The following is a 27,866-nucleotide window of genomic DNA, read 5'->3' on the forward strand; positions in this document are numbered from 1 at the left end:
TTATGTTTGGCGAGTGACGTTACCAACTGCTGCCCATTCTGGAAAAGTGTTCAGCTGGAAGAGTCTAATTCCCCAAGTGTTGATTGCCACCATGACAACAGCCAGACCAATCAGGTTTACACCCAGGCCAGCTTTTACCTACAAAAGCAGAACGCAACAGAGCAAGATCAATGACAACTTGACCAAAAATAGTTAACATGGTAACAAAAAAGGGAATAGGGTGTGTGTATGTATGTATACTGACTTACATATATAGTGATAAATTATGTATACTGATTTCTAAAGCCAAAAAACCCACAGAGTAATAGATATTAGAGTATACATTGTAGGAGTATTCAGAAGTGATAGTCAGAAGCTGATGTATCTCATTGGAAAATTGCTCAGTTTGTCGCTTAAACTTCTCAATCACATAATCAGAATGGGGTTTTATACCACATATAGCAGGGGGATAACTATATGACTTACTGTGGAGCTATGTGATAAATCTACTTTCTCATGCTCTCCTGTGCTTAACAGGTCGATGCAAAGGATTGTGTAGTCCTGTTCTTTGGTACCTCTTTAAACAGTTACATTCATAAAATTAAAGATGAGAAATGTGTGTATCCTACAGCAGATGTGTGGGTGTTCTTAACCTGACAGATTGGTTGCATAACAGCAGTGCAGATCAGCATGACTTTATATTAGCACCAGTAACATTATTATTATTATTATTATTATTATTACTACTACTATTATTATTATTATTATTAGCTGGATGTGGGGACAAGGTATTGAAGTCTCATGAAGCATGGGAGAATATAGTTGTTCTCAAGACTCACCATATCTTTAATCTGGCAGTGCCCATAACTGAAGACAATGGCATTTGGTGGGTTACCCACTGGCAGCATCACCGCAAATGAGATACACATGGTGACAGGAATCAGGGTGTATAAAGGATTGATAAGCAGGGTTTCTGACTGGAAGGAGAGAGGGAGAGAGGTGTTTCACTTAACCAATAAAAGCCACTGCTTACAAGTAGGATGCAAGGACCCTCTCTGTTTTATTTGTTGTGGTGGTTTTTAGGTTGGTTGGTTTTTTAGGAGAATAGTGCTATAATTTGGAGCTAGTTGTCCTCCATGGATTTCTCTTGAGACATTTCACACTGAAAGATGGTGGAGATTGCTACTATTAGGCCACCTTTGCTCTTTCTCCCACTTGTTCTCTGTGTCATTCTGTGTTGTGTCTTCTGGATCTTAACACTGACTGTCAATTTAGTCTTCAGCCAAGAGAGGTCACAACAGGTTGCCATGAAGAACTCACTTCTTCCTGTTGCTGAAGATACTGAGACTATTATGTAATGTCCTTCTGAACAGTGGTTAAGAAAACTTGTTTCTCGTGGTCCAAACTCACGTGGCAAGAAGGCAGTGATGAATACTATTTACAGTGGTCTAAAGAATTGTTCTTCCACTGTAGCCTTCAGTGGTGGTGAAATTTTGCATTTTCTTTTACAGTACTATGGTCTGGTTTTATGTTAGAGGGAAAGGGAAGGATATTCACAAGGCTAAGTTCATTTTGGAGATGGAAGTGTCTCCAGGTTACTTTTACAGTCAAAAAAGAAAGACTGCCTTAAAATGGCAGTTCAGACTACTAAAAGTAGATTACTGCTCTAAATTTCTCTTTAGAGGAGTCTGTTTCCACATGGAGCAGATGTAAATTCGAACTCCAAAACCACACAAACATAATTATTTATTTTCATCTGTCCATATCTTTGTATTATTTCAGAGCTGTTCACAGAGTGCAGTTTGGGACAATCCTATGGAATTGTTATAATAGGGAAACATGGTTAATGACCTGCATTCTTGGTAGGAAAAGCTACGTATTATTTAAAAGAAAAGAAATGACAGTTCTCTGTAACTGCTATTCCAATACAGAATGAAATCCGTATCTCTTTCCTCTGCCTTTGTCACCAATCTCTTGATTTTTTTCTGTCCCTTACTAATATCTCTGCTTTCCTTGTCGGATGATAGTACACTTACCAGATCACCCCCTGGAACACATTTTAGTCTGATGTAAAATTCACTACTACAGCCTTTTCTTACAAATAATGAGTGGGTGACTACTAACAAATGAACACATTTAAAATAACATTTATAAGAGTATCTCAAGCTTTATGTGGACTTCACCTATCTTCTTGATTGCACCATCACCTTTTCTTAGACTATGGATCCCTCAGCACAGAAGCTGTGTTTTTACTTTGTTCAAGAGGTATTGAATAAATTTCTCGGTGCTAAAATACACTTTTGGCTGCCCGAGTTTATTAATTTTCCTAAACCCAAGACTGCAGAACAGTATCTTGGGAACAGAGGCTGGGTTTCGTGCTATCAAGAGTGCCAATACCCTGACATATTGAAACATTTCCATGATCCCGTTAGGAAACAAAAGGCTAAAAATGTCATTGTTTTTCCTCACCATGCTGCATAAAATAGGCAGAAAGATGGTTATGGTTGCTGGATTACTAACAAACTCTGTTACCAGGGACACCAAAATGCAGGCCAGCAGATTTACAGCCCAGTAGGGAAGGCTGCTCAGGGACAGCATTTGGCGTCCAATCCATGTAGAGAGGCCAGAGGTCTGGGGAAAGGACAGAAGCACAAGAGTGACTAAGTACTTAGTTCATAAAACACATTCTCTTTGGGGCAGTATGAGAATCCCACCAGCAAATAAACAAAGTTTAGGTCAATAGTTATTGCATTTCCTTTTGTTCAGTAAATTGGATTTCAGTGCAGTGCCTAATAAACAGTTGTCCATACTAACAAAGAGATCCATTTGGCAGTTAATAAAATGAATAGTCACCAAGACTGATATTCCCTCTTTCTTTAGCATGTGGAGCATTGCAATTTGGTGATAAAGGATTGCACAGACTGGGTAGAATTAATTTTAAAATTGAAATACGCAAATTTAGTTGTCTACATATAGGACTCCATAGAAGACCTAGATGTGTATTCAGAAAGTATACTGAGTGTGGATATAGTCAGCAGAGCCTGGAGCATGATTTTTTCCAATCAGCGCAAGGAGCTTGACTCAGTTGCCTAAATAGGAGCATCCAGTGGCAGCTGAGATGTTCCCCCTCTGTCTGGTTAGCTGCTAGTAGAGAAAGTGTGAGGTCTCCCTCAGATCCTGTGTCATGTCTGCCAGTCTTGTGGAAACAACTAGATATTCTAAAACATCTGAAATGTCAGTAGATACCTATCCTTACACAATTGACGTGAGCCCTAACCATCTTCTTGTTAGCTAGATAGCTCTCCATTGAGTGTAGGGAGTAAGGGCTAGGTTATATATACAAACCTGAAAGTATCAACATTGTAATTCCAAACTGGGGAGCATACAAAGGGATAAAAGTCCAGGTTCGTATATACATATATATATATGCATATATACATATTTAGGAAGGAAGATAAAATCTAAATCAGTACCTTGCATCCAGCTGCTAAGGCATAACCCCCTCCAACCAACACTACAATCTCCCAGGGCATGGTCTTCTGGAAGTCCTTCCAGGTAATGATGGGATCCAGTGTGTTAACTTCTGTTGACTTTTCATTGTCATTTCCTATATCAAAACAAAGCAAGTTTCTGACCCATATTGCACTGGTCTTTTTTGCAAAGATCTTCATGTTTTCCATGCTAATAGGAACAATGTAATATCCATGGGAGTTATTGTGAGTACCATCTGTGAGAGAGGTGAAGAAAAAGTATGTAGCCTATTTCTCTGGTTAGCTTGGCCTCAGAAAATGTAGCATATTAATCCCAAATTCCCTGATTTCCCCTTGGCTGCTCTGTTGATGGGAATAGTTATATACACCTGTGTTTTGTTCTATAGATTTTTGAGGGATCATGGGCTCTGTTGTGTATATGCATGTGCAAATTATCTGTAGACTACAAAAATGAAGCTACAACGGGATTATTTCCTCAAAGAAGAACATTTTCTTTCTCCAGTAAACTGTGAAGCTTGATTAAGTGCATTTTTGTCCCTAGATTTTATATGCAGTCATTATTTTTTCAGATGCCTGAATATTTTCTTGAAGTAGGAGTTACAGAGCAGCATTTTTCCTAAATGCTGCATATACATCAGTATTAAAAAAAACCCCATAACTATATACATTTGTAATCGTTACATAAGACCCTATGCAGGCAATTGTATTTTCATATGTGACAGCTGAAAGCCTGGCACAGCAAACTGATCAATACCTCTCAGTGCTAGCCAAAAGCGAATGTGAAATGACAATGATAGTTATTATCAAGAAGACTGTGAAAGAAGCATTGCCCAAAATTGGAACTTTGCCTGACCTTTACTGACCTCTTTTATGTTTACTTGGCCAGTGATTTCTGCTGTATAAGTGATGACCAAATTATTTACTAGAGCTTTTCGTCAAGCGATTTTGCAAACATCTGCATTATACTTCTCCATATGTAACTCCATCTCAACGTTTCCTAAAACTCAGTCTTAAATTTTGATAACTCTGTAAACATAGAGGAAATGGTGGCCTCAGATACAAAATCTGTTTGTAATCTGCTGGATGAGACAATACAAATTAAATCAACAAAAAACCCCGGGGCTATGATGTAGAAGGGGCTGGTATCAGAGAAGAAACTGAATCCTGACCTTCCACAGTAAAAATTTCTTCTTGGAAAGTTTTACAGAGAACAGAAAAGTGTCATTAAAGGCACTGGAAAACATACCAGATCTCTTTCTTGCTGCATCCTCCTTGCCTTTTTCCCTTTTTCCAAAACATGGCTTTTTTGCTGGAATGAGGAAAAGGAGAAAACCAAGAAATACAGAGACAGTGGCATCAGTCCGGTAACCTTTCCTAGGAAAGAAATAAAGTGTTAAGGTACATGGCTCCAAGTAAATTATTGTAGTTGAAGTTGTATTTCCACATCAGAAATCTTACTAACAGTCCACTAGAGAAATGTCTGCGCATCAAGGATACAGGTTTGATTTTTTTGCCATTTATTAAACCAACTTCAATCACTGCTCGACAATTTTGAACATTCCAGTGAAAAAAAGAAATCTCTTTTGGTTTACAAATCTATTAACTCAGAGGTACAGAAAAATAGTTTATTTACTAGAAGCAAGAAACAGTAAACACATACTGGGGAAAGCCAAATACAAGTGGTTCTTTAGAAATGAACTGTAGGTTGATTTCAAATTAAATATTTAAAACTCAGTCTGAAAAAGTATTTTAAGGAGTGCTGAACCCCAGAGATCCTCAGGAAATCCCAGTGTTAGAAATTGTTTTTCTGTCAAAATTAGGAGGAAAAAATAAAATAATTTGATGCAGCAGAAACTTAAAGAAAATTTAGGTTCAAATCACTTATACATTATGTGTCATAGTTACTTTTAATATAATTTGTTTCAACATTATTTAAAATTAAAGAAAAATTATTTGCTTCAGTCACCATTCTGTGTAATATTTGATTCTAATTTTTGAATAAAGGCTTCATTTTTCACCACCTTTTAAAAAGTGGCCAATGATGCCTTATGGCCAAAATTATTACAGAAAGTCAGAAGATACAAGGCCATATTTCTCTGCAGTTGTTTAGGGAATTTCACTTACTTCTCAAAAAAAGAAGACCATCCTGGTACAAAGCCAGGCTCACGAGTAAACCAAAGCAAGGTCATCAGAATGAAGAAAAATCCAGTCACCATCTCAGGATAGCTAGAAACAAAAACAAAAGAAAAAAAAGAGGAATTCGATCCAAGGTGTGTCAGAAAACCCAAGAGAAAATTCCTGAGGTAAAAAAGTAGAAATTTGCTCCAACAAAAAGGATAAAAAGTAGACAGAAAACAAAAAGGAAGATCAGTTTGAATTAAAGAATTCTACATTTAGCTCCCAGCTGAGAACCATCTAAACCCATTAAAGAACAGGCTAAAAATACCAGTCCATATTTGCAATTCAGTCATTCCTGAGCAAGACCTGAAGGAAAATATTTATAAATACTTATTTTGTATTTACATTATTATCTGATTAATGTGGTAACAAGGTGAAGCTCATGTTACTATTCCACTGTAAACACTTTATAATGCATTTTTTAAAAATGTAGAAAGCATAAGAGCAAATTACAGTTTAGATAAGCACAAATATTTTAAGCACATGAAATAAATATAAGTTTAAAGGTGACCTGAGGATTTTGAGTTTTAATTTAGGATAGATTTAAATTAAGTACGCTTTCATTTTTAAGTACAGTCTGAACAACCATCTAGATTCAGAGTTGATCGTAATCAGCAAGTTGATCTGTGAAAATTTCAGTTGAACAACACAAAAATCTTGTGGGAAGAATGGATTTTATGAGGTGTCGTCCCTTTCGAAAAATGAAAATCTGGCAAAATGCTCTTTTGAAGAGAGATTTCTTGCCACCATAAAAAAAAAAGATCATGGACAACTGAGAGGGCTGGACATCTCATGACATGGGAGGTTGCTGCAAAGTCTTTGCCAACAGTAAACTGTCCACCAAAATAAGCATACTCCTGAATTTGGAAGGGAGGTCCTTTAATGATTTAGTCCAAAGGTAGACAGAAACCTTGACTCAGACGTCCTTCAGACCCTGGTATAAATGTGAATCTTTCCTTTTATTTCATTTTTCCTTAAAAATAAATAAATGAGTAAATAAATGCATGCTTGTAACAAAGTCTTTGATTTTAGTTCATTTTTGCATTTAGTTTTAGTCCTATCCTGGAAAAGAAGAGAAAAAGCTGACAGGTTAAGAAAAATGAGCCAAAGGCAACATGGAGGGCAATATGAGAGGATGGTCCACCCTAGAGAGGTATATTACTGAGGAAGGCCGCTCCATTTTACCTAACATTTCCCAGTTTCTTATATTCTTCTTGAATTCTTCTCTCTGACATTTCTTCACGTTTAGTCTTCTTCTTCTTGCTCACAGAACAGGTCTCCTTAAAACTGAGGCAGATAATGCAGTAAAATTAGACAGGGACACCAAGTGGAAAAAAAAAAAAAAAAGTAAAAAATAAAAACAGTGAGGCAAACTGAGAATTCCTTTCACCAGTGGATGCTGGGAGAAGATGTGACTAGGGCAAGACCTGATGGCAATGGGAAAGGAAATTACTGCATGTGATCTTTGCATAGTCTAATTTCCAGGTCTTCTGAGAATCAATTCTAGACGCAGTAGGAAGGTCCCCAGAGTGCTGTGACTAATCCTCACTGGCACCGCTGAGCCATCCCAAGCTGTGGCTGGAATCCCTTCATGTAGGCTTCCTCAAACAGCTGGCACTGGCCAGATTTTTCTGTGACAGAGGCCAGCTATCAATAGATTTTTTTTCACAGGGGAACTGTATGCTTTGCAGTCAGATCAGGGGTATCTAACACATGTGGGAACCAGTCTGGATTTTGAGCCCAGGTTTGACTTGAATATTCAAGATTCACTCTAAGTAATGGAGGAAAGCTGTGCTGAGGATCCCAATAGCTTTCATGACCTGTCTACTTCTACTAACAACAGCTGTTTCTAAACCAGGCACAATCAGTGTGGCACCAAATTGCCTCTGCCACAAAGGCCAAGGCAATCAGCCTAGCATTTTGTCCTGGTGAAAAATGCCTGTATTTCTGCCAGGGACACATAACCACAAGCACATTTCATAGCTGAATACATTTAAACCTGCTATACATTTATATGAACATTAGGTGAAGTTCTTGGTTTATTCAGATTGCCTTCATACTATAACAAAACCTGGACATTCCTCATTGAAATTAAGATATGTGCAATTCACTTTAACCTTTTCCTTTTCTTCTTCCCAGTAGCATTACTTTGCTGTACTTTGAGCCACAGATTTCTGCTTTTCTACTCCAGCTGTCCCACAGAGGTATGTGGGGTGGGTTGAGAAAGCTCTGCAGCTAAGCCAGCATAAGATAGGCTGCAGCAGCAGGCACTTCAGTGACTGAAGTACCATGAGAGCACAACGGCCTGCTTCTATAGTTCCTGCTATTTTAATACCTCATTTGGTACCTTGCTAGATATCTATGCCATAGTACTGGCCAAACCATGGACTACAATCTCTTTTTTCTCCTCCTCTGCTTATGGCCAGTTTATCAAAGGAATTTGCGTAGCTCAAGATGCAGTCAGGCCCTGTCTGCTTAACAAAAATTCTTAAACAGGCTTTTCATTTCACTTCTAAATGGGCATCTATATGACACTTATTTTTAGCATACTTAGCACTGCTCTGCACTGATCAGTATTTAAATTTCCTTGAAAAGCCTGCTGTTAGACTCCAGTAAAATCCAGCAGCACTAATGTAGCTGCTAGAAGAGAAGAGCTATTTGGTTTATAATGGCCAGTGCTGTAGCAACAATTCTAATCTTAGCTCTGCTTTGTTGGCAAAATTGCTTGGTGGGTCCATTATCCTTCCCTTTTGACCTAGTCTAGACCCTCAAAAGCAAGTCTGACATGTTATTCCGTCTGGGCCAAGTAAGAACAGATTGATGACACTAGGTTTCCTAAGAAAAGAACATGAACATTACGGGAATTCAGTAAACATTTATGTACAGGCATTCAGCAGCTGTTTCAACATGTTACAAGTGTTTTTAGGCTTAGGAGGATGTGAAGGCAGAGTATTGTAGCCAAGCTCCTAACATAACATGTTCTTTTATGAACTACAGTGAACAGGAATCAGAGACTAAGGAGGTTTGGAATCAACAAGTACTTCTCAAAAAGTTGATAATGCTTCAGTCTCTGGTATTACTCAGAAAAACAATAAACAGCATGAGGTCTTGGATGCAATGTGGAATTTCATTTATTAACAAAAAAAGCAATTGAGGGTCATGTTAGGGCCTGTTTCCTCTCAAGATTAAAAAAAATAGAATTGTTTTAGCCTTTTAATTTGGAACTACAAGGCTCAGGAGACTGACTGAGAGAAGAACATGGAGCTATTCACCTCTAAATTACCTCTTCACATCTAGTCAAGGTCAGCAGCAAGCAGAAGTCATTATCATTTTATTCATTGTCTTAGGTGAAATCAATCAGTGATGTCAGTTCACCTTACTTTTAGGAGTAAACTAAATTGAATTAAGACCACCTTAATTCTGAGTAAATGTGTCTGCACCACAATTTAATGCAGATTAACTAATCCACTCTAAATGCACACTTTTAGCAAATTTTCATTAACTTGGCTGAGTGCCTCTGCAAAGCGAATATGGGGTACAAATGAACTAGGAGACTGAGCCTTGTTCTTAGTTTGGGGCTAAGGGACTTACAGGTATCAAAAGGTATTTGTCTCTTAGGCTGAGAGTTCTTTCCACTTTAAAGAGAAATACATATGGAGTCTGTTTACCTTCAATTTTAACTGGTCTTACATTAATTTCGTTGAGCTGGGAGTAGATCTGAAAAGTAACTTGTTCACCTGCAGTTATTTTTCTATTCATCTTTTAAGCTATACTTTCCCAAAAGGATTTTTAACAAGATTTTTGGTTCACAACAGGATCCTGATGGTCATGAGTGTAAATCAATTGAAAGCACAGTGAGGCTTTCCATCAGCAATACCTAGGCACTTCACTCTCAGGCAGCAATACTGTACACTGCTGTCTGCCTATGCCACGCAGCTAAACAATAAGATTTCCCCTGGTAACTGTTCTGGCAAGAAGAAGGAGGTTGTGCCTTAGTTTTTGTCATTTGCAACTGGAAACATCTTTATGAGACATATTCTTGACGAGCCACAGATGCCCTACTTTTGTAATCCATGTGTGTTGAACAACCTGCACTCACTTGCAGCCCAAGAACAGCCAATGCATCCAGAACCAAGTCAGGACCAACATGATGAGGGAGACAGGGAAACTGAACAAAAACCAGGTTCCAAAATTTACCACTTCAGCATTTGGATAGTGGCTGTAAAGGGAAAAAAAAAAAAAAAAATGATGCACAAGAAGTTAGAACAGTAAAAGGGCAGACACCTCTGATACACACAGAAGCACACACATATATATGTACATATATTTGCCATGGCACGATAGAAAAATTGCATCAGTATGTATTTGCAACAGCTACATTATGTGTGCATAGTGAAACCAGTTCCTAAAGAATGTCAATCATTGACCACATCTGACCGAAAGATGAGCCATATAGCACTTTATGTCTATAAGACCAGATGGTCTGGATTGTTTAACCTGCTTCAAAAACCCTTACAATTACCAGGAGGGAAATTTTCGCCCTACCTGTTGTTTTTCTTAAAGCTCTTTCTAGTGTCGGCAGACTTAAGAATGATTTCACACAGAATCTCTTTGCATGCTTTATTGTGGACCACGCAAATAATTACTGTAGTCTGCTGGGCTCTGGCAAAGATGTCTGATGTGTGCATTTGATGGAACTGTCATAAAAGCAAGATCTTTGGAAATTCTGTAAAACCCAAATTGTCGAGTAAAGGATGGTTTCAGAAATTAGTTTTCTTTCCTGCCATCATTTCAGAGAGAGAAATGAAGGATACCATGGCAGCAGTGGCAGCAGTAGCTGATCAGAATCAGATTTGAGCTTGGACATATCTGTGCATGAGAAGTACCGTCAGTCTTTTGACAGAGGTAACATTCATGTCTTTGAGAGCTCTGGACATATATAATAAACACTTAGCCAATCAGAGAGCTGCTTCCCATCTTCTCTGAAGCAAAAGTGTAAGGCTGTGTTTACAAGTTTATTTTTGCACTACATGTTGAGCAGCCCAAATACCTCTAGTGATACCTCTAGGTTCACCATAAGAAGTTGCTTTCTAAGAATCCATAGAACAACTTAAAGCTGATTTTATGAGATTTCTTCTTTTGTGAGTATTTGAGTATTTCTCCTTGTCGTCTTCGTTCTATCTTCATGGCTTTTTACCTTTCCAGGGTGCCTGCTGCCTTCATGATAATAAGTTTATAAAATCAAAAGAAGTTGCTGAAGAAACTTAAATTATGAGGAATTTTTGGTTTGCATGGGAGAAAGACACAGATATGTACTGACTGAAGCTCCCCCTTTCAACCATTAATGATTAGTAATAACATTAGAGGAGGAGAAAAAATTGCCCTCAGAGATACTGTCTTACAAGGGTTCCTTGAGGTAGTAAATATCCCATGGGGAAAGCCACAGAGATGATAATGACCCCAACGCCATTCTCACACAACCACAATATCACTTACTTGTTGAAGTGCTCTAAGAATATGAGGCTTGTGGAGGTCCCTATGATGGTTGTCAGTCCTCCAATGGTTGCAGCGTAGGAGATACTCAGTGAGAGGCATTTACAGATCATATGGTCATGTCTGGTCTGATACTGGTATTTAGTGCTCAGTTCAAGTTCTGAGGGCTTAGGAGGCAGGACCAATATCTGAGTCTGTGAGGGGATACATTCAACCAAAGAAAGCACGTGATCAGAACAGCAGCCCAACTTGCTCTAATGCTATGGTGATACTGGCTCCAGAGAAACAACAATTTTGTGTAAGAGGGGGCAGTTTTTTCTTCACAGGGTTAACTGGCATCAGAATGAGAAATCTGTCCAGGGGCCTGAAATTGCCTGGACTGTGGCAGAAATGTAGGACAAACAGTAATAGGACTTCTGGCTATGGTCTGGGCCAGCTCCAGTTCTGACTGGAATCTCAGCGGGATACTGAAAGCCTTTGTGGTCTGCAGGGGCAGGATGCCAGCACTGCAGCAGTAGGAATCCATAATCTTTGAGGCTTATGAGTAGCCACCAAATACTTGCTGGAATTTTTTTGCACGTATACTGGGTCAGGGCCTCTAACTAGGAATAGAGTGCTAGGGATCTCAGAAACAGCTTGAAAAAGTCTGTGCAATCGGAATATGGAAGAAAAAGCTGCAGAAAAATATTTCTCTAAAAGCAGTTTCCTAGTAGTGACAGGAAAGTCTCCATGTTAGAATCAAGAAAAAGACAGCAAGAGGTTCAGATTTGTTGAATTTGTTCATTTGGATTTGGGTTTATGTAGTAAAATGAGAAATGCTATATGTTCATCATCACCCTGAGGGTACCCTGGCTAAAATCCCCATAGGTTAAAAGTGAAGTGAGTATATTTGTTAAAAAATAACCACTGAATACCTATGGGGAATGGGTATAAGAGGAAACTAAGCATCAGGAGCAGCACATTAGCCTTTTTTGAAAAGATACACTCAGATTCTTTTGAACTGCAAATACAAATTCTTGTGTGTTGATTTTAGCCTAATCTTTCCTGGACATCAATTTATACCATTAAGGTACTATGTAATTGTAGTCCAAACAGAAATCACATTCTTAGGTCCACTTAAGACAAGTAGAAATACTACTATGGACTGATGTAATGGAGGATTTTGAGGGTGAATATTTGGGAAAACAAAAAGTAGGTGGATACTAAGACTACCTAATGAACTGGCTGAACAATTACGTGGTCCATGCCTGATGCTAGTTTAGTTCTGAGTAGGATATTGTGTGTCAGGGATTGTTATTTTGGGGTTGGGCTATTTTCCAAGGAGGTTTTGCAAAAACAAAGAAGGTAGAACCGCCAAATAAGAAGGAAAACATGATCATATCCCTGAATGTAAAGCCAAATGAATAGTTCTAGCCTTTGGGGGAGGGTCTTCTGAAAATATGTGTGCTGGGGTCATCTAAATGGGAGTAAGAACTAACAAAGGCCCAAACCATGACTGCTGTAAAATGATGGAGCACAATTCCCTGTAATACAGCTTATAAGGAACAAATATGAACCAGTGGGAAACAGGTGATGTTCACATCTGTCTTTTCCCTCAACCGCTGGGTCTAATATCTCCTTACCTGAGGTAGGTGTTGCCCATTGCTCTTAGAATTCATCGTTTCAATAGGGTTGGCTATCATGTGCACACCGTTCATACTCTGTAGGGAGGCAAATGCCTTGGGATTAGCCTTTCTTCTGTTAGTAGGGGCACTTAGATTAGAATTGATGATGCTTGGTAAAGGTCATGGGATTTGGGGATAAAAAAAACCAAAAAACCAAAACCAAACAAAACATAAAAACAAAATCAAACCAACAACAACAAAACCCACGACAACACAAGAAAACCTCAAACAAACAAAAACCCAAACACTAAAATTTTACCTGTAAACTTTAGACTGGAAAAAAAAATAAAAGAAACCAACAACCTGATTTTGAAGTGATCTTAAAAGTCATCTTATAGTAAGATTAGGTCTTGTCCCTCTGCCATGTAATAGAATCTAGTAGATCCCTTGCTAGAGGCTATGACTTTGTGATATGTGTAGGTTGTTCTAGTAACTGAGGTGCCTCAGCTTGAAGAAGTTAGCAATACCTGAACAATAAAAGATCATATCTGAACTTGCTAGAAACCATATGTAATTGTTAACTTGCTGACGGGATTTCAGGATCTCCAGCAATAAGTATAACAAACACTACAGAGCTAACATTCCCCAATCTGATTTGGGCTGACAGGTTAAATACAAAGCAGGACATTCTGCGATACATACTCTCTGCCAACAACCATTACTTTTTTTGAAATAAAGGAAGCAGCAGTTCATTGCAGAGCTCTGTGGACACTGCTCTGATAGTTCCTACATTAGAAGACAGCATAGCTCGGAAGATACTACCTCTGACGATACCTTAGGGTGCATCAAGGAGCTCAAGTCAGTAGTAGTAGCACTAAAAACAAAGAAAGGAAAATATACTTTAAAAATGCCTGTTCACCCACCTTCCTCAAAAGGCATACACCATGGGTAGGAGGGGCAACTAGTGCCTACTGAAACGGTGAAGAATACTATTTATTAGCACCTCTTATGTGGCATCTTGGCCAGATACATAAGAGTTGTCATTATGCTTCACAGTTCTACCTCTAGATTTGTAGCAATGGTGTTCCACCTCCATACAAGAAAAAGTATATATTCTGGGTAGTATACACCCCATTCTACGAATGGACTCCATTCACAGTGGAGTGAATCACCAGACAATCCAGCGCTACCACTGTCCCATTCTACTGAAGTTCTTCTCCCACTAACCTCTCCAATACTGTTTCAGAGCACCTATCTCTACCACATTAAAACCTTTTCTAAAATCTGTCCTGTTCGGCATGTGGACCATGCAAATATACCACTGAACTTTTGCTTTGACATTGAATACAGATCTAATTCCAGAAGATGTGCTACTTTTATTTTACCACTAAGTTTCAAGCTCTTATTCAGTAATACTATTTTAATAATAGCTCTGTTATGAAATATCCCACACATACTCTTCAAGAGGCTTAAAGGGATTAATAGCACAATGCCAAACTGAAAATTTGATTCTATATTGCATAGAAAATATGGCTGGAATAAAAAGAGATGACAACAGAGGGAATATTGGTGAACCCATTAGTCTGTAGACTAATGAGAAAAGTATTTTGCAAGTTAATTTCAAATCATCAACATGTGCTGTTTGAATGACAATGTTTGTTTTAAAGTAAATTGTTTTAAGTGTAGCAAGAAATTGTTTCTCTTTGATTTTGAACACTTATGAATAGTACAGAAGGAGCTCAAGAAGGGACTGTGCAATTTATTCTCACACCTTGTAAGAAGATGCTCCTCAGGATTTAGCCTATAACATAGTTTTAGGACAATAACTTTGAATATTTTCCATTGTATCTTGAACTGCTGGTTAATTTGATAATTTGGCAAAGTAGTCCTTTCCTTGATCTGCCCTTTCCACCTGACTAGATTTTACCCTAAATAGAGACCTGGTTGAAACTGTTAGAGTTTCAAACTTCTGAAGAACTTTGTCTCTATTGAAATAAATATTTTAAGGTTTTTTGGGGGAGGAGGAGGGGTGGGTTTTGTTTGTTCTCCCTTCTTCTGCCACCCATTCTTGACTCTTGAAAGTTCAGACTTTCCTCAGGAATCCTCTCTAAGAGTCTTCCCTCTGTATATGTCCTGTGGGCACTCCATATTGTGCTTGGATCCTCTCCATTACTGTGCCTTCAGAGGAACAGAAATAAAAATCTGTGGGCATCAACACAGGCTTCAAAATAAGATCTTTCAAACCCTGAGAAACATTTTCCTTCTCTCTAAAATGGGCATAGTGTTAAAAAACGAATGAATCCTGGGAAGCTTTAGTGAGATCCAGACTGTTACATTAATCTCATTTCTCATATAACCCTTCCTTGTCAGTCATATCAAAAACATTCACTTATAAGCTTCCGTTTGCGTTTCCTGGCTCTACTCCTTGGTTCATCTCATTGCAACCTGTGTAGGGCTCAAATCTCCAGTCGTGATGTACAGGGATCATTCTTACTCCTCATTGATGAAGATAAGCTCCAGTGAAGGTTGGCCATGCTTTTTGCTGAGACCTGCAACGAAAGAAGAGAAAACAGACCTTAGAGTAAGAACTGAGCTGAGCCCCTGGGCTACACCGCTGAACATGGAGAACCTACTGCAAACAAAAGCTTGTCTGAACCCTCTCAGGTACTCTGTGACCCTTATGCATCATTTTATTGTGTCATACTGTCCTAATCACATGCCTCTGGCAATTAAACAACTATCATGTATAATAGGCAAGGTTATATGACATCATTTTCAGCCCGGAATCTGTGAATTGAAAGAGAGATTATTTTCTTCTCAAATTCTTTCTTTCTAAGAAGGAATTAACAAAATGTACCTTAGAGCTCTTAATTCTTTTTTTTTTTTTTTTTTTTTTGGCATCTGCTCTGACCTGGGCAGCCTGGAAGGGCAGGAATAGAAAGGGCAAGTGTGGGATTGTCACAGAGCACACTTTGGGGCCTCTTGTATATTTCTTCTCAGAGGTTTCTGTAAAATCCTCCGACCTAAGAGTTTGTGACACACAAACTCTAGTACATGCCCTAATTCAACATAAATAGTTTCCCAACCCCAGTTGTCCCATCACATATTGAAACCTTCTTTCATTTTTTGAAAAAATATCAGAGTACAAAAGGAAAGAGTATGGACCAGCATCTTTGGCAGTACAAGTCAGACTGCTCTGACCTCAACAGAGTTTGAATAATGTGTATCAATGAGTCTAGTCACTGACAAACAAATGAGGAAAAAAATGGCCAATATTGACAAATACCTATTGGCTCCTTTTCTTCAATAATGGTGCTGCCTGCAGTACTGATGACCTCATGCTCCTCCTCAGCATTCACTAGCTCCTGGAGCACTGCCTCCACGATTGGCATCACCATGGCTGTGGTGGATGTGTTGGAAAGCCACATGGAGAGCACTGTGGTACAACACATAAAGCAAAGAAGCAACCTGGAATACAACACAGGAAAACCTTCCTGAGGAACTTTCAGAAATATTAAAGGCCTCCTTGCCTAACATTTTCATTAGTCAACTGATAACTACACAGGGTATTCTTCTTTTCGTGGGTGCCAAAATACCATGCTATGTGTAGATAAAGTGCTGCCTTGTGCTGAGAACTGTCATACGACAATGTACCATGAGAAGCCATTTGCTGCCCCATGTGGAAATCAGCATGTGATGTGAGAAACAGCAATGTTCAGCATAGTCAGGATTTAAGCTTCATTTTGTATTTGCTAAACAACAGGCAATAAAGGAATAGCGACACTAAAATCAGCATCAGTAAAAAATAGAAAACAAAGGGACAACAAGCCAAGGAACAGGAGGTGTCAGAAAGAGGATGAGAAAATCTGCAAGCTTTCAAACTCTGAAAGGAAAAGTAGACAGGAAAAAGAGACCCAAACCAAGCTGGCTTCTGCCCATGGATGGGAAAATCAGAGTTGTTATTTGCTCTTTCAAGCTGCTCCTGTCAGCCAAAGTCAAAGGTTCACTCACATGCCTGGCTTTGCTCCAGCCATCATGACCATACGCAATGCGATTCGCTTGTGGAGGTTCCACTTTTCTACAGAAGCTGCCACACAAATCACACCCATGAGGAGCAAAGTTGTGTTCTTGAAATATTCGGCAGCCACCTGTGTTAAAGGAAAGGGGGAAATAATCAGTTTTCTTAACCACCTACCCTACACAGAGAGCATGCTGCATGAGAAGAAATATGGTACTGTGGATTTTTTTCCCCTAGAGAAAGAATGACAGGGAGCTGGAGAAAATGAAGAATTCATGAGTCAAACTGTTCTCTTTAATCTCTTTCATGTTGTGTTTACAAATAACAAGTCTCTATAGCCACTTGTTAGTAGGTTTCTCAGCTTTGAAGAGATTAAGAGAAATTTTGCTTCTTTGAACGGGATGTTCCCTGCCTGCAGTTAATCACACACAGTTAGGCCCAGACTGAAGTGGCCACAGACAAAGCCCTGCACTGAAGACAGCTAATTCATGTGCTTCATCTGCTTTTTCATTCTGGAGATGTCATTGTCTATCTTATTTGTAGTTCTTATGTCTTGTTCAACTGTTGGGCATAATGTGGCATCCCTAGAACCTACAGCTTCAGGAAAAGTCCTTTGGGACATACTCTCTGCATGTAATTAAGAAAGGTTGGGATATTGCTGTAATGATCCACAAACCCTGTGCCAAAACTTTTTACAATGGAAATCCATCTCCATTGCATCAGGAAAATAGGGCAAAGTTTCAAAAAAAGAGAACTTTAATTTAAAGGAGGTGAGAAAAAACATCAGCTGGCTCAGGAAAAAAAAACAGAGACCACACATGGTCCTCCAAATCAGAATTCTTGAACGTGTGGCTTGCTAAGATACAAGAAGTTGTTCCGTGAAGTGACTGCAAAAGTAACAAATGAAGCAAACCAAAGCATTTGCACACACACGCATCTGCGTGTGTGCTCTCTCTCATGAAAGCAAACAAAATAGGTGAAAATAAAAGTTATAAACAGATGCTTGGAGTCTAGCTAAATTTTTCATTTCATTCTGATGCAATCCTTTCCAAGCTATTGCTGGAACATTTTTCCAAAAATATTTTTTCTTCAGTTTAAAACCATCCCTTTAACCAAATGTAGGTGCCAGCATTTTAAAACAATTAGAATCAGTAAAAGCAGTATTTTTTCTATTGTCCTCAGTTATATTGACACTCCTATGTAGAAGTGGAAGAACGACACTAATGTTATTTTGTGAAAGCTGCACCAAGTTAAGTCTTTATATTTATTTAACAAATCCCATAGTGACCTAAATAGACTTGGCTATCATAGTTGTGTGCCAGAACTTTTAAATATCACTTTTCTGGCTTTCTTCCACTGGTTTCTTTCTCATTAACTTTCTTTATTTTCCTGCTACCTTGTTAAAAGAAGATTTTGAACTGAATGAAAGGAATCTATCAAGCCAGCAACACAAAGAATCTGTTGTTCTCCTTCATTCCTTTCACAGTCATTTTGGAGAAACAAGTGAATAATAATATTCTTATTAATACACACGTACACATATATGACACAATGACTCATGTTCTTAAGCCCCTGTGAGCTATTTGTAGCTTAAACTTCTAGGCAAGGGGCCTATGTTTCTTTGGCACTCCAGATCAGCAGACTGGAAATACTGCAGCAGGATGAGAGTTGTTTGTTTTAAAAGACAGGGTTTTATTTCTGTTCTTAAAGCAAATAACACATTCTCTGAAGTAGTCTCACTGTCATTTAATTTGATGTTACACTGAATTTCTGTCAGGCTGCCCTTAAATTTTCCTTCTCCAGTATGCTACAGAATTATTTAATGAAAACACATAACTGCTTTACCTTTATGTTAGGAAAAAAAATTTGAAAATATTTAATTGTATTGGTATGGAGATGGACCTGATTATATTACACAGTTGTTACATCACTGGGAGGAATAAGAGAGGTCATAAAATTCTTGGTTCATGCTTGACTCCATCCATTTATGGTTATGCCCACTGTTAGATTCTGTTAGAAACTCAGCAATTTTATGGTTGCTATATATTCTTCTGTATTCTTATCTTTATTTCTAGTCCTTGTACATCAAGAGTGATACCCACTCACTCCAGAATTTAAAATAAATAAATAAATAAATAAATAAATAAATAAATAAATAAATAAATAAATAAAAAGAGAGAGGAAAAAAGTAAGGGTAAAAAAGCTGTAGATGAAATAAAATAAGTTCTTGGCATATCATGAAAGAGAATAAGAAAAAAAATAAACTCTCAAGTAAGCAAATTCATATCTGATCATAGAGATGTTTTTGTACAGCTATTCCTTTGCCTAGAACTCATGACTACAACATGGCACTAAGGTTACAGCTTGGAAAAAGACTAGACATTCATCTGAATAACAAAATTATTTAGTCTTATACCATAAGTGGTAACTGGTTTTAGAATATGTAGCCTCTTGCCTTATACACAATCTATAATAAATATAATTGGAAGGAAATTTTACATTTTGTCCCATAATTGCTGTTTACATGGTTATGGAAGAGGGAAAAGGTGGGATTCATTGATGTAATAGGTTTTGGGAATTGTTTGCGATGAAGTAGCTGACAGGATGCACACCCCTCTTGGCTAATACAACCTTTCCTATACCTGTCTTCAGTATAAGAAAGAGCTGCTTGGCCCAAGTTACACATTACAGGATGAAAACTTCTTCCTCCCATACCTCTTAGTCTTGCTATTCAACTAAGGTTGGCTTTATTAAAATAATTAACTGAGAATAGAAATACTAAATGATGAAAAAGTGAACACTGGTCTGACCTCACTGGATTTCATGACTCCAAAAAGTGGGTATAGGAAAGCAGGAACCAAGGCTGCTGCACCAAGAGGTACCGCTTCAGAGACCCAGTATACAGCAGTCACAATCAGCACGTAGGCACATGCGGCTTCCTGTAGGGAGAAACCACAGAGGTTGTGTTACTGCCCCACCACCTGTTGTATAAGCCTTGTGAATATGTTCATAGGACTCATCAGACTGAGGGTGCCTGGACTTAAAAAAAAAAAAAAAAAATCAATAAGGACTGCATTAGGACTTCCTAAAGTACAGCTGTTTGAGTATGAAATCTAGGATACCATCTGAAAGACCAATTCCAGAAGATAATCCTATTGAAAGGTGTCACACATAAACTAGAGCAAGGCATTAGGATAAACATATTTATCAGCAAAACAATGATTCCAAGTGCACTTACGGATTTGTTTGATTTTCATAATCCAATATTTACCAAACGTTCAACCATGACTCCTCAGATTGGGCCTGTAGAACTGGTATTTCTACACAGTTTTCTCTCTAATATTGGTCAAGAGCAGGAACTTTCAGTTTTCATGAGCAGATAAGAATGTTCATGTTTGCCATAACATGGACAAGGCTACATTGTGGCTCTACTAGAAAATACTCTGAAAGATTGCTTTTTATAAACACTGTGCAAACCTACATTTTCTTGTCAGTTGATTTTATTTTCTCAGGTAATTTCCACAGACCCTTGGAAGCAGACCACAGACCTGAAGGACTTAAAGGTCTTGGGTTAATAGGGTTAATAAAATTTGCTGCTTTCTAAAGTTCTGGTAGAGAAAACCATTATAACATCGTGCTGAGTGTTCATGGAGAGCTGGTATGTGATGGAGAAAGGTGCTACCTGATGAATATTTTTACGGGAAAACACAGCTACTCCATTAAATCTTCTGGTCTATTTTTTAGATAGATATGTCTTTATTTATGGCATTCAGTGCAGTTCTCCTTAGGTTCAGTTTGTTAGGCTTAGAAATCTGGGAATATCTCCTGCTAAAAATTACAGAAATTACCCTCAACAAGTGTCTTTTCCTTTTTCTCTCCTTTGAAGCCAGCTCCTGCACTGAGTCTAATTGACGGTTCTGTGGAAGCTAGTAGGTCAACATTGATTTACACCAGCTATAAATCTACCTGTTCTTCAATATTCACTGGATGTTCCATATGAACTTATTGAGCCATATGGATTCACAGCTCATAACGTCTATTGTTTAGAAAATTCACTGTTCACAAACATTATCTGAGTGTGTTAAAATATCATTTCATTACTTTTGTTTCCTGATCAGATGACTCCCAAATGAGGCAGTTTCAAGAAGTCACACAAGCAATTCCCACAGATCCCTGTGCAAACTAATGAACATGTATTACACTCTTTTTTTTTCCAATCAGTTTTGTTACCGAGGTAGCAAAGTCTAAAGTAAGGCTATACAGGGATGTGCGTTCAATGGAATGAATCAATAGCTTGTATATAAATTCATGTTTATACACATTCATTTTACATTACCCTTAACAAGCTGTTCCTCTTTTCTAGTACAGCTAATTGTAATAAAAGGCAGAGCACAGCCCAGAGAAAAAGTTAAGATAGGTTGCTATGTGTCATTTCCTTTACTTGCTTAAAAGTTGCAGCCAAGCTTACTCAGAAGCTTGGGTTTAAATTAGCTGCCAGACCTTGCTCTGACTTCTATTTCACAAAAAAAATGTAGCATTAAACAGTTCTGATCCAAGCAAGCAGGGCCACCAAAATAACTGAAAAAGTTAACAGGCAAATGCAATTTCCTTGAATCAAATAAACTCCAATTGCTTTAGAGACTATAAAGGGTATCTGGAAGGCTATTGCAGAAATTTAGCTCTGGATTGTTACTTTATGAATGGACAAGCACTCTGAACTACACAGAAATGTGCGTATTTGTTTCTCTTCTTTAACTATTATAGAAGAGTTGTTTCAGTTTTAAACTCTCCAGTACAGGTTTCACTAGTCCTTTATGATCAGGTCCTTCAGCAAAATATTACAATGAAAGGTCGTATTGCAGTTGTACCTTCATTGCTACCAAGAAAAAAAAAAATAAGAGAGGCTAGAGAAGTGCGGCTTAGAATGGATGAAATGAGAGGTGTTTTTTTCTTGTTGTTGGGTTTTGTTTGTTTGCTTGGTTGTTTTTTAATATTCATGGTTTATAAAGCATGCATTTTATAAAATGGAATTGCTATGCTGTTTGAAACTCCAGATTGGTGTTCAGTTTTTAACAACTTCAAGTGATCACTCAGTGAAAACAAACAAACAAATAATTTTCACTTAAAAATTGAAATAATTTTAAAAGTTAGATGACGGTATCTGAGATTTTTAGTAATCTCTACTAGGAAGACAAAACTATTGTAGATGAGAGTCACAAAGCTGATGGATTGGCTTATGAACATTAGCCAACTTGCTGCTCGGTCACCGTTAACTAAATTATACTTCACGGTTAATATTCTGCACAGAGGAGAGCATAGGGTCATTTTTGTGACCTAGTGACTATTTGACACTTTTTTTTTTTAACCCATTAGTTTCTGCTAACAAACTACTATGTTTGCATGGGTTCTGTATGACCTCTAGCAACTGTCTGAGGATAAAAATGCCTTTTAATGAAAAAGCATTGATTTTTATTGTAAAGCAGTGCAGATATAAGATCCAAGAGAGGTGTTTTGCCAAAATTCATAAAATTAATTTAATCCTAGCCTGATTCCAAGTGATTTTCTCACTCCAAAAATATACTTCTCTTTAATATCATTGAGCATAGATTGTTATTTTCTATTGCTCCTCTGTGTGTAGCAAGAAAGTAGAATGACAATGGAAATAGAATAGGACAAAGGGGAGTTGCATCTCTACCAAAACCTAGATGGGATGGGCACTGAGTCTTTGTGTTTCTGACAAACTATGCTGTAATCAGTTTACAAACAAAACTAAAATACAGCACATTTTAAAATGGTATAAAAGTGGGTAGTAAGTACCAGAAAAAACAAGTTTGATAATCTCCACTAAAAACTTAATCAGCTTGTTTAGCAATTTTCATTATTTACTTTCTCAGTGCTTTAAACCAGCTCATTTCCAAGAGAAACCGTATTAATCTCTTCTATTTAAGTGAACTGAATTTATCTATTTAATTAATAGTTACTGGAGCTACTAAGTACTGGACTGAAGTAGTGGCTGTATAATTTTAACTGTTTCATCCTTCTCACTTCTTGTTGTACAGCTCAAAATTACTGTTAAGCCCACCTCAGGGCTTGAAGTAGGTAATAGGAAAACATGATTTTGGAGGGACTAGCAGGTGTCTTCAGTCAGTCCCTTAGGGAAAAACAAAAGAAGAGCTGAAAGGAAGCCATGGATAAAAATTCAATAATAAGGGTCATGCATAAAAACGTTTTAACTAATACATTAGAGGACATCGCAGTGATTAAAAAGAATAAAGTCTATGTTGGAACGTTGCCCACTTGAGGATGTGCTTTGCATATCTTGCATGCAGGCATGTGTTTAAGCTGTGCGAAGAAGAGCTGATGGGTTCACACTACAATTCCCTCCCTTAAGCTTGTGGAAATAAAACCAAATGGGACTGGAAGTATGCCATCCATGGCTGTTGAGAGCATGTTCTGTGCTTTACACAGAATCACAGAATGTTAGGGATTGGACGGGACCTCAAAAGATCATCTAGTCCAATCCCCCTGCCAGAGCAGGAACACCCAGGTGAGGTTACACAGGAAGGCATCCAGGCGGGTTTTGAATGTCTCCAGAGAAGGAGACTCCACAACCTCCCTGGGCAGCCTGTTCCAGTGTTCTGTCACCCTCACTGAGAAGAAGTTTCTTCTCAAATTTAAGTGGAACCTCTTGTGTTCCAGCTTGAACCCATTACCCCTTGTCTTATCATTGGTTGTCACCGAGAAGAGCCTGGCTCCATCCTCGTGACACCCACCCTTCATATATTTATAAACATTAATGAGGTCACCCCTCAGTCTCCTCTTCTCCAAGCTAAAGAGACCCAGCTCCCTCAGCCTTTCCTCATAAGGGAGATGCTCCACTCCCTTAATCATCTTTTTTGTCCTGCGCTGAACTCTCTCCAGCAGTTCCCTGTCCTTCTTGAACTGAGGGGCCCAGAACTGGACACAATATTCCAGATGAGGTCTCACCAGGGCAGAGTAGAGGGGAAGCAGAACCTCTCTCGACCTATTAACCACCCCCCTTCTAATACACCCCAGGATGCCATTGGCCTTCTTGGCCACAAGGGCACAGTGCTGGCTCATGGTCATCCTGCTGTCCACCAGGACCCCCAGGTCCCTTTCCCCTACACTGCTCTCTAATAGGTCATTCCCCAACCTATACTGGAACCTGGGGTTGTTCCTGCCCAGATGTAAGACTCTACATTTTCCCTTATTATATTTCATTAAATTTTTCCCTGCCCAACTCTCTAGCCTGTCCAGATCTCGCTGGATGGCAGCACAGCCCTCTGGCGTGTCAGCCACTCCTCCCAGCTTGGTGTCATCAGCAAACTTGCTGATAGTACACTCAATTCCCTCATCCAAGTCATTGATGAATATATTGAATAATAGTGGTCCCAGTACTGACCCTTGAGGGACTCCACTAGATACAGGCCTCCAACCAGACTCTGCCCCATTGATCACAACTCTCTGGCTTCTTTCCTTCAGCCAGTTTGCGGTCCACCTCACCACCCGATCGTCCAGTCCACACTTCTTCAGTTTAGCTGTGAGGATGCTGTGGGAGACTGTGTCAAATGCTTTGCTGAAGTCAAGGTAGACCACATCCACTGCTCTGCCTTCATCAATCCACCTTGTTATGTCTTCATAAAAGGCTATGAGGTTGGTCAAGCACGACTTCCCCTTGGTGAAGCCATGTTGACTGCCCCTAATGACCCCTTAATCCTTGATATGTCTTAAGATGGCACCAAGGATAAGTTGTTCCATCACTTTCCTAGGGATGGAGGTGAGGCTGACCAGTCTATAGTTGCCCGGGTCCTCCTTTCCCTTTTTGAAGACTGGAGTGGCATTTGCTTTCCTCCAGTCCTCAGGCACCTCTCCCGTTTCCCAAGACTTGGCAAAGATGATGGAGAGTGGTCTAGCAATGACCTCGGCCAGCTCCCTCAGCACCCGCGGGTGAATCCCATCTGGACTCATGGGTTTATGGATGTCCAGATTGCTTAACTGGTCCCTAACCCAGTCCTCCTCAACTAAGACAAACTCCTCCATTGCCTTGCCTTCCTCTGGGGCCTCAGGGGTACGGGGCTCCTCAGGACAGCCTCCGGCAGAGTAGACAGAGACAAAGAAGGCATTCAGTAATTCTGCCTTCTCTGTATGTTCTGTCACCAGGGCACCCACCCCATTCATCAGTGGGCCTACATTGCCTCTGGTGTTAGTTTTATCTGCCGTGTATTTGAAGAAGCTCTTTCTGTTGTCCTTGACCCCTCTTGCCAGGTTTAACTCGAAGGAGGCCTTAGCTTTCCTAGTTGCCTCCCTACATCCTCTGACAACAGCCTTATATTCTTCCCAAGTGGCCAGCCCCTCCTTCCATGATTTGTAAACTCTCCTCTCTCCCTCTTTAGGGTCCATTCTGCTGATTTGGTATGTCAAGGTGTCAATATCACCTGAAGTTGTAGGTCTCACAGCTTACAGCAACTCTTACTGACTTTTGAGGATTAATCCATGTCTCCCTGATTGGGTTCAGTGTGGCCACAGGATCAGAGGTCATAGGAAACTCTGCCCACAACTGACTGAATTCATGTGGCATGCTTTATGGTATCACCAGTGGCTTTGTGAAAAAAGGTGGATGAAAATGAAAGAAAAAAAAGGGGGGGGTAAAAATGCTCACATGTCACTGGTAACAATGAGACAAATAAGAACAGAATGAAAAAGACTCATGATTTGTAAAGCACAAAATATTTTTTCTGTATGTGTTATGTCTTGAAAGGCATGTCCTGAACCTGCTGTGCAAGTCATAGTTCAGGTATAAACTTCAGAAAGGGAAGAATTCAAGCAAAATTTATTCAGTTTGTTTTTTACCCAACCATTTCTTGTCACAATATAATAGAAAAGAAGCTGTGAACATTATTCCCATAAACCATATCTACAAACAGTTCTCAGTCCTCATGCTGCCTTTGACCACTCTTGCCGCTCGCTACATGTGTAATGCTCCTTTGACATTTCCAGATTTGTGCTGATAACACGAAAGAAGCTGCAAGCTGATTCCCTGAAGAAATGCAAATATAAACCACCTGGTAATTCTGATCTCTATAAGACAGAAATCTAACATAATTGTCTGATAAATGAAAACATAAGCAAGTCAGCAGGCAACAAATTTAATCTTCAGGTTTAAGAAGTATAGATAGTGAATGGGTTGTAATAAAGTACATACTACACCAAAGCACTTGAATAGCGTATTGTCAACTGAGCTTATTTGGAGTAGATGTTTTCTTAACAGCGTTACAAACATTTGTCCAATTCTGGGTCAGGTTCACAACTATACTTTTCCATCTGTGGTCATTCATGTATATATAAACTGGATGCAAAACATCATCTGATGGCTTTTTTTATCACTATGCAGTAAAGCAACACTGCAAGGTGCAGAGTAGTAGTGCAGAGGAGCTTGTACTGTATTAATATAATAGCAATTCTTGCAGCAATACTGTCATTGAACTTCTGACACCCATATGAAAGAGTTACTAAAGAGTTTCCTTATTGCTTTCTGTGCTTCTGAATCCAGTAAGGAACAAACACGAGTGACAAATTTTAGTGCAGTGAATCTCATGTTTCCTAGGAGAGGTTCTCAAGGGACATAGAGCATGCCGAAGCTACAGAGCCATACGGGCATGTCAGGGAGTATTTGTTCTTACATTGTCATTCCAGTGTCACAAGAGAGATTAAAACCTTTTTTAAAACAAACCTCTATGAAATGGTGAACCTTTTGGTTCTCTGAAGAAGAGCATGGTTACCAGTCATTTGCTGTTGTGATAGAGAAGAGATGGACAACTACTAAAAGAGGACAACTGAGATATACATTGAACTTCAGAGCAGAAAAACTCACCCAAAGTGCAACATACAGTTCAGTGGTGCAGGAGCATTTCCTTTCTATGGATCCTGTTTTTCCTTCCAAGAAAAATACTACAGTTTTATTTTTGAAAACTGCTATATGATTTCTAATCCTTTGCATTTCTATTTGATAAAGTAGTAGTATTCATAAATCCCTTGGTACCAGAAGGAATAATTAATCTTTAGAAGGGTAGAGGGAGGAAGGAATGGAAATTGCTGCACTATTTGGCCGGATCTATGTCTAGCATTAAAGAAGTACCACCTGCAGAAGTTTTGATTCATTGCAAATTTTGATAAGTTAAACATCACCATCTCTGCAAGGTAGGAAAACATTATAATCTTATGGTTTACAATTGCAGATAAATGTATAGAGAAGAGGTAACCACATGGCCAAGGGCACTCAGTAGCTCCAAAGTAACATCAGGAATTAATAACTGCATTCACTCACATTCCCTGGTCTGCATGTGAAGCACAAACTCTTCCCTCATTTGGATTGTTTTGTATGTCTCTAAGCCATCATTTATTGGCCACTGCCAGAGCTGCAATGTTTCAGTAGAGGTGCCTATAGCTGCTTTAAAATAATGGATGCCATATATGGTCCTACATGTCTGTCACTGAGTCTTAGCTCCTTCCTCACTTGAATTAGTGCCCTATAAACCCTCACTAAATTGACAGTACCTCCATGCATAAAACTAATGACACTAAAAGTATTCCTTTTAAAGACCTCTCCTGAAAGAAAATTTTAGTGGATGTGTTTGTACTGTTCCTCCTTCCACACACACGTTATTGTAGAAAAAGAAGAGAGACAATATTTCTGCTTTTACTAGCTTTTACTAGCTTCACCTAGCTCTTCAGCTCTGCTTGTAACATAACTCAGGGTAGCTATGGTCCTTACTGTGTTGACTTCTCAGTGGCGTTCCCAGTCCTTCAAAGTTTAAGTCCTTGATTTTTCTAAGAGCAATGCTTGTTTAGGTCTTTGCATTTCTTTTGTACACTGCAGGTGTATCCAGTATAACTATATACTGGACTCAAGGCTTTGTTATAAAGAAAATGAAAATGTACTTACACTGCTGGGGTATAAAAGTGGCAGAGGAAGCAGCAGAAGTGGAATGAGAACAACGAGCAAAAGATTTCTGGACCGGAGAATGTCCTTCATCATTGCCATACTCCTTTATTTTCTGGTGGCTTTCTTCTCCTTGGGTTCCT

At 38.8% G+C, this 27,866-nt stretch overlaps 1 protein-coding gene across 1 annotated transcript; it reads right to left on the bottom strand.

Annotated features, from left to right (window-relative positions):
- SLC13A4 (solute carrier family 13 member 4) lies at positions 1–27,825 on the bottom strand. The gene is made up of 16 exons (XM_065640175.1): positions 27,727–27,825; positions 19,574–19,702; positions 16,757–16,893; positions 16,032–16,213; positions 15,240–15,294; positions 13,580–13,619; positions 12,764–12,841; positions 11,145–11,335; positions 9,748–9,867; positions 6,834–6,935; positions 5,595–5,696; positions 4,717–4,844; positions 3,453–3,586; positions 2,449–2,610; positions 819–956; positions 1–138 (listed from the first exon to the last, which is right to left on the bottom strand). Exons 1-16 carry the CDS (start codon positions 27,823–27,825, stop codon positions 1–3), a joined length of 1,935 nt encoding a protein of 644 aa, XP_065496247.1.
- Between the last annotated feature and the right edge of the window lie 41 nt (positions 27,826–27,866).

Source organism: Caloenas nicobarica, chromosome 1 (assembly GCF_036013445.1).
Source record: "Caloenas nicobarica isolate bCalNic1 chromosome 1, bCalNic1.hap1, whole genome shotgun sequence".
In the NCBI taxonomy this organism is placed as follows: domain Eukaryota; kingdom Metazoa; phylum Chordata; class Aves; order Columbiformes; family Columbidae; genus Caloenas; species Caloenas nicobarica.

Coding starts and splice junctions, on each gene's coding strand:
- SLC13A4 (XM_065640175.1), bottom strand. CDS start 27,825: ATGGCAATGATGAAGGACATTCTCCGGTCCAGAAATCTTTTGCTCGTT. Junction 15,295..16,031: donor TGAAGAAAAGGAGCCAATAG/GTATTTGTCAAT, acceptor CTTTCGTTGCAG/GTCTCAGCAAAAAGCATGGC. Junction 3,587..4,716: donor TGCAGCAAGAAAGAGATCTG/GTATGTTTTCCA, acceptor GTTTTGATATAG/GAAATGACAATGAAAAGTCA.